The 19,290-nt window shown below is 37.0% G+C and overlaps 1 protein-coding gene across 1 annotated transcript in view; it reads left to right on the top strand.

The window, feature by feature from the left end:
• Positions 1 to 405: 405 nt before the first annotated feature.
• nup133 (nucleoporin 133) overlaps positions 406 to 19,290 on the top strand; it is a 22,345-nt gene continuing 3,460 nt past the window's right edge. Inside the window, exons 1-21 of the mRNA XM_008418788.1 lie at positions 406 to 700; positions 1,897 to 2,012; positions 2,519 to 2,622; positions 3,540 to 3,773; positions 3,900 to 4,070; positions 4,990 to 5,145; positions 6,134 to 6,204; positions 6,923 to 7,070; positions 8,261 to 8,411; positions 9,184 to 9,338; positions 10,265 to 10,356; positions 10,818 to 10,981; positions 12,070 to 12,164; positions 12,234 to 12,458; positions 13,429 to 13,551; positions 14,181 to 14,280; positions 14,364 to 14,618; positions 15,625 to 15,758; positions 16,092 to 16,250; positions 17,217 to 17,352; positions 18,371 to 18,489. Coding sequence (XP_008417010.1) covers positions 573 to 700; positions 1,897 to 2,012; positions 2,519 to 2,622; positions 3,540 to 3,773; positions 3,900 to 4,070; positions 4,990 to 5,145; positions 6,134 to 6,204; positions 6,923 to 7,070; positions 8,261 to 8,411; positions 9,184 to 9,338; positions 10,265 to 10,356; positions 10,818 to 10,981; positions 12,070 to 12,164; positions 12,234 to 12,458; positions 13,429 to 13,551; positions 14,181 to 14,280; positions 14,364 to 14,618; positions 15,625 to 15,758; positions 16,092 to 16,250; positions 17,217 to 17,352; positions 18,371 to 18,489 — 3,036 coding nt within the window. The 5' untranslated portion in view covers positions 406 to 572. The remainder of the gene's footprint in view (positions 701 to 1,896; positions 2,013 to 2,518; positions 2,623 to 3,539; positions 3,774 to 3,899; positions 4,071 to 4,989; positions 5,146 to 6,133; positions 6,205 to 6,922; positions 7,071 to 8,260; positions 8,412 to 9,183; positions 9,339 to 10,264; positions 10,357 to 10,817; positions 10,982 to 12,069; positions 12,165 to 12,233; positions 12,459 to 13,428; positions 13,552 to 14,180; positions 14,281 to 14,363; positions 14,619 to 15,624; positions 15,759 to 16,091; positions 16,251 to 17,216; positions 17,353 to 18,370; positions 18,490 to 19,290) is intronic.

Genomic DNA, 19,290 nt, shown 5'->3' with positions numbered 1-19,290 from the left:
GTCTGGACTGTAAAACAGCGCATTATATCCAAAATGTTTATAAACGGGACATATATTCTACTTTTCAGCACTTTTCAGTTGCTGCAAATTCTTATTGAATGAATTATTATAAATTAGTTTTTAAACAAACTTTTAAATAGAAATAAACACTTGACACACTGTGTCTGACTTCCAGCTGTACTTTTTAATTTAATTACTCAGTTAATTTTTCGATTATATTTGAAACGTGTAATGACGCAAATAGCAGGAATTTAACCATACACGGATTATTTTTAATGATATTCTAATTTGTTGAGATGACTACATTCTCTGTTGCGAGAAATCAACTCTCTCCACGGCCACTAGAGGGCTCTCTGATGATGATTTGAGTTCTGTTCTGGTCACGTCGTTGCTGAGTGATGACGTTCAAACATCGCGACTGAACCGCGCGTTGTTTGGAGAGTGCTGTGTTGAGTAGCAGTTAAATTGAACATTTCCACCGTTTGATGTGGATTTATTCGGTTTGCTGTTTTGTGTATTGATAATCGGAGCTATTTATAGACTATTGAACAGTTCGGAGTCCAGGCGCAGGCATGTTTAGCCCCCGCACCGCCCCGGGCTCCGGCCGCAGGCAGCAGAGCAGAGCTACCGGGAGAAAGAGCGTCTCTGGGTCGGGTGGTGGGCTTATGTTTTCCCCGCGCAGGACGCCTATGACGGCGAGGTGAGTGGACGCACTCTGAACACAGGCTTTGTTGTAGTTTTATATTTCCACTTTAAAGTAAAAAAAACACATTTGTATGTCCTTGTTGCCAACGGAACTCTAGTAAACAAAAAGCACATGCAATCATATAGAGTTGCCTGCTTTTAAAACACTATAAAAGCCTATTTTTTGCTGGAATTTTGGCATTTATGCATAATAAAGTTTACCGTATAAAATCATTGGCTTTTGCAGACATTCTAGAATATTAATGCAGAGGACTAACAAGTAGGCCGTTCACGATAAAAAAAAATTTCTAGATGATAAATTGTTCCAGACGTTATTGCGATACATGATAATATTGTTGTTTTTTGACCATTTTCAAGTAATATAATAGTAATGATGTAATAATGCAAGAACACATTCCCAAAGGTCAATAAACGTTAAATTCAAATGAACATTTAACTCTGGAACTGGAAGGCAATTTAAATTGTCCTTAAAAAATGAGCCAGTTGAGACCAAAACACCAGACTGAAGACTTTTGTCACCCAGTTTTTGGTAGAAAGAGAGTAAAGTGAAAAACAACAAATCATTCAAATGGAAATTATTGAGTTAGTTTTGATTTATCATATTATAAATTGAGTTATTGCTTATTGCTACAGGTCTACTAATAATAAATCTCTAAAAAATGATCTGGTGGATCTTGTTTATGAAATTGGTTAACTTTGTGCAGCTACGTTGAAATGTGTTAACATCTGCTGATCGTGTTAAATTAAATACTTGTGAACTCTCACCAAAAGAACCTGTTTGGGCTACACACACAAAGTTGTTTCCCATGTTTTGGATCCCTTATCCTTGGTATAAAACCAATGTGTAGACTCTGCCTGTAGAGCTTTTCATTCGGAACTTCTTCATTATTGACTGTCTTACAAGCTCTCTGTATTGTGCACAGTATACAAATAAACCTGATTGAGTGATTTCATCTAACAGTGCTTGGAAATACATTTTTTCCACAACAAGAGCAAAGGAATATGCAAGAGATCTCAAACTTTGGCGCTGCATTTTAGTTAAAAATGGCGGTCCAGCTCAGTCAACACTTTTCCTTCTGTCCTCTGCCAATCGTTAAAATTAAAATTTTATCAGAAACTAACACTTTATGTTATTATTTTGCTGATTATGCTAAAAATCCAGTCCTGATGTGTGTGATCTCTCCTCGTCAGGTCGACGCCCACTCGAGTGCAGAACCACACCGTCACTGAGACGGTTTACTACGACGTTCAGACGTTTGGTTCATCGCTGCCTGTCAAAGTGATGGAGGCTCTCACCATGGCTGAAGGTGAGAAAAGCGTCATCTCTGATTGGAGGGAAAGAAACAGGAATGCTCTACCTATAGTTAAAGCCAGAAGTTTAAATACACCCTGTTTTTTTTCTCACCGTCTGTAATGAAATCAGACCAAACTTTTCTTTTTTTTATGTCGGATAGAATTAATAAAATTATCTGTATTTGTTAAATGTCACAATAATGCCAGAATATGTCAGATATTTCTGCATTAACATTTCTAAATGTTTATTAGAGATATTTAAGATTAATTGCTAATTACTTTAGAATGTCACTTGGCGATTTCTACTTTGAACTATTCTTAATTTTGCTCTCAGAAATGTTTTTAAGTTTTGTATTAATTCACCAAATAAATCTAAAAAACATTGTTGCATTTACATGCTGAAATAAATACGCATTTTCAGTTTGGGGTGTTAATAAACAGGGGAAATATTAAAGTTTTATTTTTCTCCATGCTTGATCTGCACCACTATTGTTTTCTAAGTTGTTTCTGGTCCTTCTAGCTGATGACTCGATCTCAGTAAAGGTGAACGAGAGTGGCTGGGCCTGGATGGTTTGTGGAGAGAGACTAATAATCTGGAAGATCTGCCAGACCGCTGTAGCTAAGGTACGATAAACCAGATCAGTAGAGCGGGGCGATAAATCAATTTTATTGATAATTTGTATTTTTGGTTCTTGGAAGATTTAATTTTTGGAAAATTTAGATTTTTTTTCCCTGTGTTACAGTTTGTATTTATTTGAACTTTGAATTCAGTGCAATAATATATCTTAAGAATGTATATCTTAAGACCTGATATCTTAAGATATATATTCTTTTGTTTATGAGAATATTAGAAGAATAAAGCAGTAATTTAATGATAACTCCTGCATGAAAAATAACAAAAAATTAAATTGATGAATGTTGAGCATCTTGTGAAGTTATACTTTATAGAAATACTTAATATTTTAACACATTAGCATCAAATTATTATTAGTGGCAGAACTTTCAAACTAGTGCAAACAACTGTAAAAAAAAGATCTACACAAACTGAGCTGCTAATGCGATAAATCTTTTCTCTCAGTAAGACAAGATTTTTTTTTTCTTTTTTTTTTTTTTTTTTTTGTAATTTTGAGACAGTTTTTTTACTTGTAAAGTTGCATCTTTATTCTGCACATTTTTTGATTATAATCTTCTAGCCTGGCTCTACTACTCCACTGTAGTGGTTGAAATAAAGTCCTTTAAAAATATTTTCTTTTTTTTAGAAAAGTAGCTAGGAAGTTTTTTTTTAAATAAAATTGGATCTTGCATTGAAAATGTTTTTTTTGTAATTTTGTATTCAGAAGCAAAAGCTAGCAAAAAAAGATAAAAATCAGAACGTGGATGAAAGAATCTGAGCTTTTATTTTGAAGCCATTTCATCCAGCCCTAAAAATCTGCATAAAATATGATCTGTTGAAAATGAATGATTTATAAGTAGTTTCTGATGTACAATAAATTAAGACTTATTTTAGTTTGAATGCGAATGAAACGTGTGTTTTGCTGCAGCTGTCTGTTTGCAAAGAGCTGCAGCTGCCCAGCAGTGAGTTCACCTACACGGCCGACCTGGTAGCTCTGACGTCGGCCGCTCCTCTCAGGACGGCCACCGTTCAGTCCGTCTCCGTCCTCGCCGTGGCTGCAGAAGGAACGGCTCACTTCTGGCCGAGTCTGGCACACGAGGGGACCTACACAGAGTCGGACATGAACCTGGGAGATCTCTGCAACTTCGTTGTTGCACTCAGAGTTAGTAAAAATCAGAAAGAGTTTGACATTTTTTGTTTTTAGCTTGACAGAAATCTTGTTTTTAACCCTTGTGATGGTTTCTATCCTCCTGCTGCTGTTTTATATTTTTCTTCTTTTCTCTGTAAGGGTGGAAGCTTCGTTTTATCGTCTGTGAAGAATCAGCTGGTGAGAGCGAGCGCGGATTCTTCAGGGAAGCTGCAGTACCGAGCCCTGCAGCAGGGTCAGGGGGTTCTGTCCGGGATCGGGCGCCGTGTGTCCAGCCTGTTCGGCATCCTCTCCCCTCCAGCTAGCGACGAGGTGAGTTATACTCTCCTAACAGTTTACAATTCCAGCTCGATGGAGAACAAGATATTTTACACCCAATAAAAAGCATTAGATGAGCTGAATTATTTGGGTTTTAGACATTTTTGATGTCCCAGATTATTCTAAACTTTTTTATTATTGTTTTCATTTTTTTAATTTAATAATGTGTACAAACCTCGACATATAAAAGAAAGGTAGCAAGATAAATTAATAGGATGAACGACGACGTAGGCCTGTAAGTAATAAATCAATTAAATTAAAACAAACTCAATCATTTCTATTTGTATGATTTATTGTTTTTCTCTTTCTACCACAACCTGGATGATAAAAATCTTCAATCTGGTGTTTTGGTCTCAACTAGACATTTTGTTGAAGATCAGTTTTAAATAATTCATTTTATTTGTTGTTTCTGTTGTTTTATTTATTTTGGATATTTAAAATGTCTTCTAGTTTCAGTATTAAATGTTCATTAGAATTTAAAGTTTATAGATCCTCGAGGAAATCTTATTATGCCATTAACATTATATCACTTGAAAACGATCTCATAACAACAATCACAATAACAATATCACAATAACGTCTGGGAAAATGTATCGTCCAGCAAAATTTGTTATAGTGACAGGCCTACACACACATACACACACGCACGCACGCACACACAGACAGACACACACGCACGCACACAGACACACACACACACACAAAAAAAAAAAACAGATTTCAGAAAAAAGTCTGAATTGAGCATCAATACCTGCTGTGTTAACGAAGCCTAAAGTGAAATTTCAAAAAGTATAGTTTCAAAATGTTGTTGCAAATGCAAACAACCGCTCTGGGTCTGGAAAAACCTTGAAAACTCCCATAAACATGTCCAGCATCAGTAGTCGACCTGATCATCCTCTAAATGTCTCTGCAGCTCCACAGCGTCCTGTGGGTGGAGAGAACCAGCTGCTTGTACTCGCTGACCAGTTCCACTGTGAGCAAATGGGAAGTGGACGACAGCACAGAACACCAGATCTTCAGCTGGGACACCAGGAAAGCTCTGACTGAGAGCATCGTGGATTCGATCTGGGTCAGTAAGAAGGCAACATGTGTGACAGTGAGATGACTGAAAGCAGATTCAAACTACTGCTGGGGTCAGCAATCCAACTGGGACCGTAGAAACTACGGCTGTCTTTTGTATTCTTTTCTGAAAGTAAAGACAATAAATATATTTTAAAAAGTGGCTTTAATTTCAGTCAACCCTTCTGTGAGTTGTATTACAGCTCACAATTTAGAAAACCAGAAACAATCATTACATTTTGACGAGTTTCAAATATGTTGGTCAGTGTTTCATTTGTTATGGTTCAGAATAGGAACTCAGTGTTTCAGCTGTTTTTCAGTTTTCTGAAAGTTTGTTCCAGATTTGTGGTCCATAGAAGCTGAATAAAGATGCAGTTTTACCAGAAGAACGTCTTAAAATTAAGAGAAAAGCTGTTTTAAAGAAAAATTGTAGATTTTTCAAGATCTGACATGACCAGATCAGTTTTTTTGTTTTTTTTTATTTATATTTTTTCAAAATGGACTCAGTTGTTGCTCAATAATTTCAAAGTCCTGCTACCGATAATATGTGATGCAGAGGTGTCAAACGATTAAGTATTTCTTTATCTTAGTTTAACTTCAGAAGATTCATGGTTATTTTCCATGTCCAGAGTTCTTGTAATATTTCTTCTTCATTCTTCTTTTATGAATGTATTCTCATCATTTCAACAAATAAAATCCTATCCTAGCCCTAATATTCAAAGTCTAAATCAATAGAAACTGTAAAACAAGATGGCGGCTGACATCACTCTGAAATATGGAAACTCAAAGACTGAACTGGTGAAAAATAATCTAAAATTTCTAAAAATTAAATCTTCAAAAGCCAAAAATTTGATTAATAATATTGTTTTATTGCCCAGCCCTACTCAAAACTAAGGCTGTACTAAAACTGCTGAATACTTCTGTTTATATTATAGGAATCTTCATGATTAAAGCAAACATTGATTTTCCAGAAAATGTGACTGAACTTTTTCCTCCAGGGGTCAGAGAGCAACTATGAGGAGCTGAAGGAGGGAGCGAACGTCACATACCTGGATATGAAGTCGAGCCAGTGAGTGGTTTCGTCTTTCTGTCTGAAAGGGAATGAAAAACGTCGGACTGATGATGAGAAATCATTTCAGTCCAACTTTATTGTGATTTATGCTGATTAAACTGCAGCTAAAGAACAAAACCAGAGCAGTACACACTGACACAATCAGGTCGTTGTACCTTAATGCAAGAGTTTCTTGCAAACTAGATGATAAGAGAGGAAATATTAAGGGAAAGGATAAATGAGTGTTAACCTGGTTATTATAAAGACAAGAAAGCCTGTTGTGTGATTCAGAAATTCAACATTAACATGTTTCTTAGAGCATTAATGTCTATGTTATCTATTCTGTGAATACTGAATTTAATCAATTTTAAAAGCAGATTTTTTTGTAAATATAATTTCCAAGCTTCTGCAATTCAGCTCCTTCAGACTAGCCAGCAGCAATTAGCAAACACCTTTTGGAGCTGAGCATCAGCTAAGCTCACTGTACGAGCTGCTTCTCATTGAAACAGATAAAAATGTTGTTAAAGGGTTAATAGAGGAGCCATGTTGTGATGCCTTCCTGTAGTTTCTGAAAGCATATTGTGTTTTCTGTGACTTTCTTATTGTTTTGGCCGACTGTTGATGCTCTTAAGCACTAGACCCCCCGTTGCACCTTGTAAATCAATTAACTGATAATTTGATCTCCATGCCCACCGTATGATGTCTAAATCCCAGACTCTGTTGTGCGTGCCTCCAGACTCGGCCTGGTGGTTTTGGCTGCAGCCTGGCATCCATCAGATTCGCCCTGCCTGGCTTATTTCTGCCTGGTCACCCTGCAGGAGACCGGAGACACAATCTCTGACCACTTCACCGTGGAAGTGACCAAGTACAGCTGTCCATTCCAGGTCAGTGCCCATCCTGCTCCGGCACGCTTCAAAAACTTAGTTTTTACATTCTGGAAAATCAGTATAAAATGATAATCTTCCACTCTGATGTCAATATTCTGAGACTTTTATAGTAATAAAACAGAAAAGCCAGAAAATAGATGGTAAACATTACAAGCAGATACAAATGTATCATAGAATATCTAAAAATACACATTTATCAACCTTATTCACTTTTAAAGCACCAAATTTCATTCTTGTGCAAATATCTTATTACATTTAATGAATAATACAAATAACACAAGACAAAACTAACTTACAAGTATCTTTTCATCAAGACATGAGCTTGTTTTAAGTAAAATAAATCCTTAATATTTGTGATAAAGTACTAGTTCAACTTTCAAATAAATTTACTTATAACAATACAATTTCCCCATGTTATAAGTGAAATAATCTATCAATACAACAGATAATTTTTCATCAATATTAAATAATTATTTACTTAAAACAAGCTTCTATATCTTGCTGATAAGTTTTATTATACGTATTTGAATGTGTATTTGACACTTTGTTAAAATAGTATTTATGTATTCTAAACGGTACATGTTATTTTACTTTACCCATTTATGTATAAATTTATCTAACTTTTGCTTTTTACTTTATTTATTCTACTTTGTAGATTGCAAGACCTTGACACCAATATTGTCAATGTCTGGTTATTTTTTATTTTTATTGTGGCATTGTGATATTTGTCACTGTGTTAAAAGACCCTCTACGTAATGTTATTTGAAATAAAGACAGTTGGTGGAATCAGCTAACTCACTCTTTGGTTACCTAGCAACGAGTAACTTGCTCACTCTTTGGTTACCTAGCAACGAGTAACTGGAGCAGCAGAAGTTTCAGGTTTGGCCACTGTGACTCATAACTGCCTAAAAAAATAAAAAATAAAAAATGGTGTGGAGTGAAAACTGTGGATAAAACAGGAAAGATTACACCACCAGTTTAGCAATTTTCAGGTATTTAAAACAAAATGCTTATTAGTAATTATCTAAAGACTTATATGAAATGCTTGTATTGTGATTCGTTTCTCAGCCTTATTGCCCAGCCTGGGTTTTATATGCTCTTTATAACAGGGTAAAACACATTTTGAAATAATAGTTTACGTTTAAAGGCTTTCCGTTTATTCTTGACTCCATTCTTGGTTCCATCAGAGCGAGGACGAGCTGCAGGCCACACGCTTTGTGCTGCCCGATCCACCTGGTACCACCGCCATCCTGTACAACAAGGAGATGGTGTCGGCCTGCTCAACGGGCACCAGCAGGGCGGCGCTACCAGATGAGAAAATTAGCTTCAGTTCACCAGGTGACTCATTTCTTTACCCTCTTATATAAACTTATTTTTTTTTAAAATCATCAAACTGAAAAATTTTACATTCTAGAAGGAAAAAATATTGATGATATTTTTGCTTTGTTTTGGGTTTTATGACATTATTACAAGAGAGACTAATGAGAGCTTATTGAAATATAAAATTATCTACTCTTGTCTATTCTGCAGATTATTATATAAAATATTTATTTTTAACATTTCTTTGTATTTATCAGTCCCATTAGCATACAGACAGAAGTACAGATGTAAATGTTCAGATAAAGCGAAATTGTTAAAAACATACTTGTTTTGATCAGGATTTGACTTTGTGTTGTTTCTCACCTCCAACAAGGTAACATAAAATAGACTTACAGGGGAACTGTTATGGAAAATTCACATTTAGCATGTTTTTGTTTTTCTATTTGGGTTTTTGTTGCTTCTAAAAAGTGCTTTAAAAAACGCACCCAGACATTTTCTAGAAATATGTTAACGTTTTTCGTGGAAAATGAGCCATTTGAAAAAACTCATTATTAAGTCACATTCAACATGCACTGCACCGTTACCTAGCAACCTCAGCCAAGCCAAGCCCGTTGCCCAGCAACCTAAGCTGAGCTCCAGCTCATTTTGGTCCAGCTCATTTGGTCAGCTGGTTTTAGCGCTGTCTGAGCTGTACAATGGCTACTGGAAAAGACACGTGATATGACTAGTGTAGGGAAAGGCTTCACTGTGGGTTTTAAGTGTAAGCAATCAAATGTGTGTGTCTGTTCAGGTGATGGCATACGTGGAGGAGGCTGCTGCTCCAACCTGCCGGTGTTTTTCTCCCAGAACAGTGGACTGGTAGCTGTGGTGGCCAGAGAGAGCGCCTCCATCCTGCCAGAGACCATGGAGGACTCGCTGTGCTCCTCGCTGGCTGCAGCGCCCGAGGTAAAATGACCAAAACCCAGTCAGATGATCGATACCTCTAAAGGTTTACACCAAGGAAGGACGCGTCTAATTCACTGCAGCATGCTACTGAAATACAACTTTATTCTTCTGGATGTTTTGTACTTGGTTTAAAGCTGGAGTGTGTAACTATGTAACTTTTATAAAAAATACTTTTTTACTAGTTTAAAACTACCACCATGACATGATAGCATAACATAACTACCACAACAACAAAATTTGCTGGACGATAAACGATAATATTGTTGTTTTGAGACCATATTCAAGTAATATGATTGATTGATTGATTGATTGATTGATATATATAATGGTAATAATGGAAGGACACATTGTCAAAGATCAATAAACTTTAAATTCTAATAAACATTTAACAGTGGGACTGGAAGACATTTTAAATATCCAAAATAAACAAAACGACAGAAACAACAAATAACATGACTTGAGTAGTATCTGTAAACAAAATTGTCCTTCAAAATAAGCAGCTAGTTGAGATCAAAGCACCAGACTGAATACTTTTATTATATAGTTTTTGGTAGAAAACTACATAATTATTTCCGAGTTGGTTTTAATTTAATCGTTTGATTAATTGATTTCTTTCTTATTATGGCAAGACTGAACATGAAATAAATAATCTGTGAAAATATTTATCTCCTCCACCTCTTCCCTGTCTTAGTTTAGGTCAGCTGGAATTACCAAAATTATTTCTACTTGCTAAAATTCACAATAATGAAAGAAATAATAATTACGATTTATTTATGCACAAATTTCTTCTGATTCTGTGAGCCTCCAAACAAACCCTCTAACTTACCGTTTGAGATGTGAAGCACTGATTAGAAGCAGGGAAACCTGTAGTCAAGAATTTGTATTGAATCATTTCATCACTTTCTTGATATTTTTTGTTTTTCCAGATTTCTGCCATGGAAACACCAACCAGATCAGAGCCCATTGCTCAGGAGGACAAAACCAAACTGCTGAAGGCGGCTTTCCTCCAGTTCTGCCGGTATGTCGCTACAAAACAACCATTTCTTACCTTTTCATGCATCTTGTATAGGCTGACAAAATGAAACTTCACTTGTGACAAATTAGTTCTCGCAATATTGTGACATTTAGCAAATAAGAAATAATTTTGAGCATTTTAACAGTGAGGAAAAAGGTGAACTTTTCTTTATTTTGTGCATGTCAACTTCTGGTTGTAACAGTTGAATAACTGGAAATTTTTTATCCAATTAATTGAATTTTGAAAAATGATACATTCTGAATATTTTTCATTTAAACATGGAAGTTTATTTTATACAAATATTTTAAATTGACGCAGCCCTAGTTGGTATTCTCCAGCTAATTTCTTTAGTTTTTGGTTTTCACTGCAGTAATCAACATCAACATGGTCCTGCTTTAAAATAAAAAAAAACTATAGTTATAATAGAACAATAGTTTGATTCCTGTGTTTTTGTTGTTGCTCAGTAACGACCTGGTTGGCGCTCAGACGGTCACAGACGACCTGTTTCCTGCCGACGCTGATGGAGAGGAAGGAGCTGAGCTGGACGGCGTTGTGGTTCAGATCAACCTGGAACTGGTGGACGATTACCCGGCGTCAGACCCTCGCTGGGCCGAGTCTGTCCTCGGCGGTGAGGCGTGCTTTACATCTTAAAAACTTCATATGGTCCCAATTATTAAACAAGCGCTACACATTACATTTAGTGAAACATCATCAAAAAAATTCATTCATAAACTACATCAAATATGTTGATCAGTGTTGCATGTACTGCTAATCAAAGGCAGCTCTAATCAGCTGGGTTTTTAGCCTTGATTTAAAGATACTCAGTGTTTCAGCAGTTTTGCAGTTTTCTGGAAGTTTGTTCCAGATTAGAGGAGGATAAAAAATGAGTTGTGCTTCTCCATGTGTGGTTCTGATTCTGGGGAATCAAAACTTTTGTCGATATTTTGTTAATGTCAGAAACATACAATTTCTAAATTGCAGTGTTTCCATCAAATAAGAAACACAATAAAAATCACACGTGAATTAGTTTGTTTGTGCAATAAATCATTAAGAAACATCCAGTGCCATCATCCTCCAACTACTTCCTGTCGTCTTTTTTGTCATTTCCTCCAGTAGTAACTTTCAGCTGATTATCACGACTCGTGTGATACAAAAAATTGTTTCTATTGCAGTTTTGTGAAATACAGTAATTTCAATACAGCCACAAAAAAAAAAAAAACACTAAAACTTTTTATCCAAAGTTTTTCTCAAAATTGCTGCATTTCCATGAAGTCGATTATATGGTCAATGGAAACATAGATGGAGTAGACCAGAACCAGAAGACCCGAATAGTCAGGAAGGTTTTTAATGCATTTATAAACTAATAAAAGCTTTTTGTTTTAGCAGCAGCGTTCTGGATCAGCTGCAACTGTTTGTTAGATATTTTTTTATGCAGTCCTGTAAAGACGCTGTTGCAGAAATAAGTCTGACTAAAGATAAACACATGGATGAGTTTCTCTAGATTTTGTTGGGACATTAGTCCTCTAATCGTAGAGAGTCTTCAAGTGATAGAAGGCCGACTTTGTAACTGTCTTTATGTGACTCTGTAAGTTCAGGTCCTTCACCCAGATTTCAGGCCTGATCTTTGGTTTCCAGCTCTAATAACTGAAGCTGAAGATGGATCTTCTTTAGGTACAAAGATAATAACCTGAATTTAATTTTTTCTTTGGTTTTCAGAGAGTGCCAGTTTTCCTCTCACGTCCCTCATCATCCTCCACCAGCTGGAGGACAAGATGAAGGCTCACTGTTGCTTCATGGACTTCCTGCTCCAGGTATCCTCACTTCGTTCCTCCTTTTCCTTGTTGGGTTTCTTCACGTCTCACCTTTGACCTCTGGATCAGGTGGGGCTGCTGGACCGACTCAGCCAGGTGACGGTGAGGTCGTCTCCCATGGCAACCCGCCTGCTGTTGTGCGAGCACGCTGAGAAGCTGCAGGCGGCCATGGTGCTGAAGAACCACCACAACAAACACGCCGAGCTGGTGAACCGGGCCATCAACGTCGCTCTGCAGCGGAGCAGCACCGCCGTGCCGCCCAGCCTCACGGCGGCCGACGTCTTCTTCAGGGAGGTGTGTGTCTGAGGAGCTGCTGTTTGGCAGCCGGATGACTTTTTAACGATGTAGCACAGGGGTGCCCAAAGTGAGGCCCGGGGGCCATTTGTGGTCCTTGGACTGATTTTGTGTGGCCCCCCGACTGCAATTCAAAAATGATTCAAATTTGTCCCATAGATGCAGATGGAGAGTTTTAATTTGTAACCAGCGAAAAAATTACCAACATCATTTTCTTTTTACACAACATGTAACTTGTAAAGTACAACACAAAGTATTTGTGTTTTTATAGCCAAGTTTCAACAAAAAGTGAAACCAACAGACTTTTACTGTAAAATCAACTTTGCTGCACCCAGAATTATCTTTTATTCTTTCCTAAATTTGGCTAAATAGACCAAGCGTTTTGAAACAAAGTGACCCAAATCCTATTATTACTGAAAAATAGAGGTGTGCCGATCGATTGGCCACCGATCATAATCGACCGATTTCCGTGAAAAAGTGTATGATCGGTGATCGCCGATCACGGTCTCCGAACCGGTAGTGTTTATGATTAAAAAAAATAAAATAAATTATGTGATCGGTATCGGTGATTGGCCCTCAGGGGTGATCGGTATCGGCAGGAAAAAACCTGATCGGCACTGAACATTTATTCAGTCAAGCCCAAAAGAAACTGAAAACTAAAAGTATTTCTGTTAGTACAGCAAACATGGAAAATCTGCTACAGCGCATTAGCACTTTTGTTGAAGAAAATAAAAAAATCTGCCAAGACACTCAGAACCTTTGAGAGTAATCTCAGAAAGGAAATTTGGTAGAAAAAAATCTCATTTTCATATCAATATCAGAAATTTCTCTAAAAAATTTCCAAGTTTTCCAGAAAATTTCTGATTTTAGTCACTAAATTTCTGAGTTTTGGGGGAAAATTTGCTCCTTTTTTCCATCTGATACACAGTTGTAAATGTTTGGACAGCCCTGATGTAGCGATTTTCCGCAGGTGTCTCAGATCTCGTTGTTGTTCGACTGTCTGGTGGAGGAGGAGGAGCGGATCCTGAAGGAGAACCCGGTCGACTCAGAGCAGTGGGCTGACGTTGTGCTCACAGTTAACAACATACTCAAGGTAAACGCGTCACCAGTTCACAGCTGGGCCTGTCGCAATGAGCAATAAATCCATAATTTAAATCAGTAATTTCTCTTTTCTCTCTTTCTGGATGATTAAACTTCAGTCTGGTGCTTTGGTCTCAAAATATTCCTTTTTGTTTTTTGAAGATCCATTTTGTTTGCAGATCTCGTTTTATTTGTTGTTTCTCTTGTTTTGTTTATTTTTGAATATTTAAAATGCCTTGAAGTTCTAGTGTTAAATATTCATTAGAATTTAGGGGTGAAATTTTGACCTTTTAGCTCGAACGCCATTACCTTAGGTCAAAGGTTAAAGCCCGCTATGAGTTCCCATGCGCCGTTTAGCCTTTACTGCCAAACGCCGCCTCCTCCATAACTTTTGAAATGCTTTTTAAAAGTAAAGCAAATATATGAAAAGTGAACAAATTGAACAAATTCTAGACTAAGTGGGGAATATTTATGGAGTTTTTTTTCCATAGCAAAACTCCGTTAATGGAGTTATTTTGTGTTCTTTGATCCTGAAAATATTCAGCTTGTAGCTAATATTTATGCCCAACGTCATTGCACCATGTTGGCATTTTTGTTCTTTATGCAAAAATATAAATCAGAAAAGTTGTGGTCTGTGTGCAGGACATGCTTCAGGCTGCAGGTCAGTACAGAGAGACGAAAGCCTCCATGTACAGAGCTTCAGAAAATGCAGCTGCAGAGCCGGAATATATTCCATGGACGGGTAATATACCAGAGCGACATATTGATTTAACGTTAAGCAATAATTAAATATTGAACAGTTTCCCCCCACCCTGTTTCCTCCAGCTTCAGGCGGTGTAGGAGGCGTTCGCACCGTGCTTTCTCACCAGCACGAAATCATCCTGCACTCCGTCTACCCTCACTCCGACTCAGAGTTGCGCAGCGCCCTCTGTGAGCAGCTGGTGGCGCTGTTGGACATCTACCTGGGTGGCTATGTGGCCCAGCTCTCCTCCCTGCAGAAGCTGGGGGCCCAACAAGAGCGCTACGACGGCCTGGAGATGGAGTACAGCCAGCTGCGCTCGGAGCTGCTCAGCCCTCTGTGTGAGTGGAAGATGCTAAGCTTTGATAATCTCTTACATCAGAGGCGCCCAAACTTTGTGCCTTCTAGTCGTTGAGTTGAATCAGGGCCGGACAGTAAATCAATAACGATATCTATCGCGATAGACGTGATCAGACAGAATATTAATTATTCAGCTAAACAAATGTTGGTGGAATCAGCCAACTCGCTCATTCTTTGGTTGCCTAGCAACTCACTCATTCTGTGGTTTCTTAGCAACAACCTGCTGAGTAACTGCCACAGCAGCATTTTAAGGTTCCGCCACTTTTAACTGCCTAAAAATCTTTTTTTTTTTAAAAACAACATTGACGGAAAACTGTTGGTCAAGCAGGAAATGTCCCATCACCTGTTTGGCAGAGTTTCAGATATTTAAAACGATAAAAACACGTAGCAGTCATTATTAACATCAACTGATATGAAACGTTTATATTGTGATACATTTTTCAGCCTCAAGTTGAAAATACTGTAAAATGCATTACTTTACATATTCAGTTTTTGAGTTTAATTGTTTTCTAATTTGATTGGAGAAGTAAGATTTGTTTTAAGAAAACTAGGGCAATGTTTGTCAAAATTAAGATTGATGAAAAAACTTTTCTACTAAATAAGAATGTATTTTTTGTAGGCCTACTTAGTATTTGAAAAAAAAAAAAAAAAAGTTTCCATAAAACATAAAAATGTTTTGTTTTCCCAGAATCCTTCAGAAGGCCACTAATGGCCCCCGGGCCACACTTTGGATACCTTACTTGGGTTTTATGTAGGAAAAGATTAAAGGCTAAAGAGACCATGAAATAATTAGACATTTAGCTATCTGCATTGATTATTATAAACTTTTATTTTAATCATTTAAGTAAATATTTAGTACATTACTTCTCTATTAAACAAATGATTTAAGCATTTAATAAAACATTTATTTTATGGTATTTCTAATGCTTTGAGTATGTATTTAATTTTGTCCCTTTTGGGCCTCCATATGGGTGATGTGTGTTGCAGTGGAGCTTGGTCAGTACCAGTGGGTCGCAGCGCTGGCAGAGAAGTACTGTGACTTCGACATCCTCGTCCAGATGTGTGAGCAAACTGACAACCAGAACCGCCTGCAGCATTACATGGCCAAGTTCGCTGACCAGGTACAGAACCGGTACAGAACCAGCAGACACCAAACAAGAGAGTCCTTTATTATTTACTATGGAAAGGTCTGTAGTTGTGTTGAACAATAAAACACTCAGAAGTGTCTTAATCCGTACATCACTGCCCACTTAATATCTTCTTAAATAAGCTTTCTAAGAGAATATATATAAAGATTTTTCTCTCTCTCTCTTTTGGAAATGAAAATGAACTCTGTGTGAAGAACGGCTAATCCTCATTTCTGAAACAAACAACATCTAAACACAAACATACATTAAAAACCAAATCCTGCTCAGGTGAACAAACTCTTCCTTTGTTTCGTCCTGTTTTTCTAGAACTTCTCTGACTTCCTGTTTCGTTGGTACATGGAGAAAGGGAAGCGGGGGAAGCTGCTGGCCCAACCCGCCGCGCAGCACCAGCAGCTGGCCAGCTTCCTGCAGTCTCACCAACACCTGAGCTGGCTGCACCACATCTGCATCAACGACTTCCAGAACGTACGCACACCAACACAAACCTGTTTAATCAACCAACTCTGTTTGATTTTAGCTAAGAACGGCGTTAATCTGGCTTTAAACACATGTATAAACTTTGGTTTTCCAGTTTAAAAGAAGAAAAGATTTTTTTTGCTAAATTTCAAGTCAAGTGAAAACGAGTTTGTAAATGAGTTTATTGTTTGGAAAAATGTGCTTATGTTCCTTCAACTAATAACCACATGAAGTTTTTGAAACTGTTTTCAGTGTTAGGATTCCAACATATTGGTAATTAGTCGGTTCCTTGTTAAACAACAAGTTGTGTGAAAAGTACTGAAACATTATCAAGTTGATCAGGTGCATTCAAATACACTGCTCAAAAAAATATAGGGAACACTTTAACATTTAAGTGAACACTGAAGTGTTCCCTTTATTTTTTTGAGCAGTATATTTTGGGAAGGTCACATTAAGTTCAGCTGTAGAAAAACCAAATATTCCAGACTTTATCATCCAATCTGATTTATAACGCACATTTAAAAAAATAAAATGTTTACCTAAAGTGCAGTGCAGTGGGACAGAAATCAAGACGCTAAATAACAATAAAATAAAAATATTAAAAGCAAGTAAGACATACAAATGTCTTTTTTGTAAACTTATGGTTATACTTATGAAATTTATTAAAGTTAACAGCTATAAACTTCAATGTGTTTTATGTTAGTATCAATATTTCACTTCCTAATACTTTTCAGACATATTGTTTATAAAAGCCCATCTAGAGATAAGTGTTTATTCTATAAGCACCTAAAAAGACAACAGATATTCTAAAACGGAAAACGGCAAATCAATGCACATTGTGTAAAAAGCCACTGCAAAGAAATTTATTTTTAAGAGAAACCTGAAACATCAATATGATTTGCTTCCCTAATTTTAATATTTTTGTGAGTAGCATATAAGTCACGTTATCCGTTGTTGTAACTTGGCTCCCTGCAGGCCCACAGGACTCTCTACAGTCAAGCCAACAAAGAAACACGATACTTTGTGAAGAAGAAGACTCTGCTGGCTCTCAGTAAGCTGACGGCGCTGGCCTCAGATCTGCCACAGGATGAGATCAGCAAACAAGTCGATGGTAAAAAAATAAATAAATCCACCCTCATCAGACGGTTTTAGACTCTCAGTTTGTTTAGTTTTGACATCTCCGCTGTTCCGTGTCGTAATAAAATGCAGGGGATATTAATGTGATGTTACTTTATGGTAACTTCTAAACTAATGTGAGCATAAACATTACAGATTAGATGGATATTTAGCTGCAGGTTTTCAGATTCTTTGTTTCTGTTTCTGTTTCTGGTAACAAAATAGAGATTCGGTGTTGAATTGCTCATCTAAAAAACCTTTTTGACTCTGTAAAGCATATTTACACAGTTATAAATATGAATTTTATGTTTAAAACTTATGTTTCTTTACCAGGGGCTGCACTTGGGCTGCAACTAATGATTATTTTTGTAATGAATAATTTTATTGTTTTTTCTGACGATTAATCGGAAAAGAAAAATTTAAGATTTTTCATTTAACCACTTGAGCTGCTTATACATACTATTAAAAGTACATTTAAAAGATACATATGAACAAATAATTCATTTTTAAAATAAGAAAATAAACATTTTATTGTCTAAAATGCAATAACAGCATTTCTTTAGTGTATACTTGATCGTTTGTTGCAAAAGATGCTTCGGCAGCTAAAAACACTTCCAACATCAGCTTATGGAAAGTTCTGCTCTTTCCTCTTATCAATACAGTATGTGGCTAATCTTTTGTTTTCTTAGCTGATTAGTAATTGGTTAGCAAAATGTGCTTAGAACTTTTTATTTTCAGAATTGGAATCAGACCTGAAATGCAAAATGCATATATTTTCTGTGCAGTTTTGACTTAATTACTGCTCTGAATATGTTGTTTTTTCAGCCAATTACCTTTTTTGAGTCCGTATTCTCCAGTTAAAATTAACCAATTATGAAATAAGTTGATGAATATATCAATAATTAACAATAAACTGTTTCAGTCCTACCTTTGCGGTTTATTTTTCTGCCTTTCTAGAGAGACGAGCTGTACTAATAAAACATTGCAATGCGTCATGTCTCTGCCTGACTCAGATATTGTGGAGCAGGAGCGCTTCCTGCTGCATCAGGAGACCCTGCCCAAGCGCCTCCTGGAGGAGAAAGAGCAGAACCCTGACACCATGCCTCTGCTCAGCGCTCACAACCTCATACAGGTGAAAATACAACACTGATCACACAGCTGTCATCCAGGATCAGGTTCCGACCAGCTTTAAGCTTTAAACAGAATAATCTGACCAGCTTCTGCCTCACTTTTTTTTTTTAACAATTTGTTTCACATAATAAATGTATGCTTAATTTTGCTTCCACTTTTTTGTTATTCACAAACAATTAATTGATTTACGATTAATGGTTTATTAGATTCAAATTAGTTCCAATCGATTGGCCATTTATGTCCTCTTATCCTTATTTCAGTGTTGTAATTTGACCACCATCCAGCAGGGGGCGCCGCTGGTCATCCCTAAACGGAGCCGTTGGTACAGGAATCAAAATGGCCGCGGGGGCACATTATAATCTCTTTCTATAGCAGGGGTGTCAAACTCAATTTCACCGAGGGCCACTTCAGCATATTGGCCTCCCTTAACGGGCCACATTGACGGTACAAATCAGGAGTGCCCAGGTCCAGTTCTCCAGACTGCAACCTTTACATGCATCCCTGCTAAAACACCCCAGACAAAAGGTTGACTTCCCTCATCAGCAGCAACTCAGTTCTGTAGAGGCTTATAATGAGTCAATGATCCAGGTGTGTCAGAGAAAGAACGCATCTAAAGTTGCAGATGGTAGCTCTGGAAAACTAGACTTGGGCAGCCCTAGCATAAATGTATGAAAATACAATGTTAAAAATAGATTAAACACCTCATATTGTTAAATAACGCTTTGGAGCTTCTGGTTAGGAAGCGCATTCAAAACCTTTGGTTGAAATGGTGCGTTAAATTCAAGTCTCCATTACAGACTAG

This window comes from Poecilia reticulata, linkage group LG1 (assembly GCF_000633615.1).
Source record: "Poecilia reticulata strain Guanapo linkage group LG1, Guppy_female_1.0+MT, whole genome shotgun sequence".
Lineage (NCBI taxonomy): Eukaryota > Metazoa > Chordata > Actinopteri > Cyprinodontiformes > Poeciliidae > Poecilia > Poecilia reticulata.
This window is presented reverse-complemented; position numbering and strand designations above follow the sequence as displayed.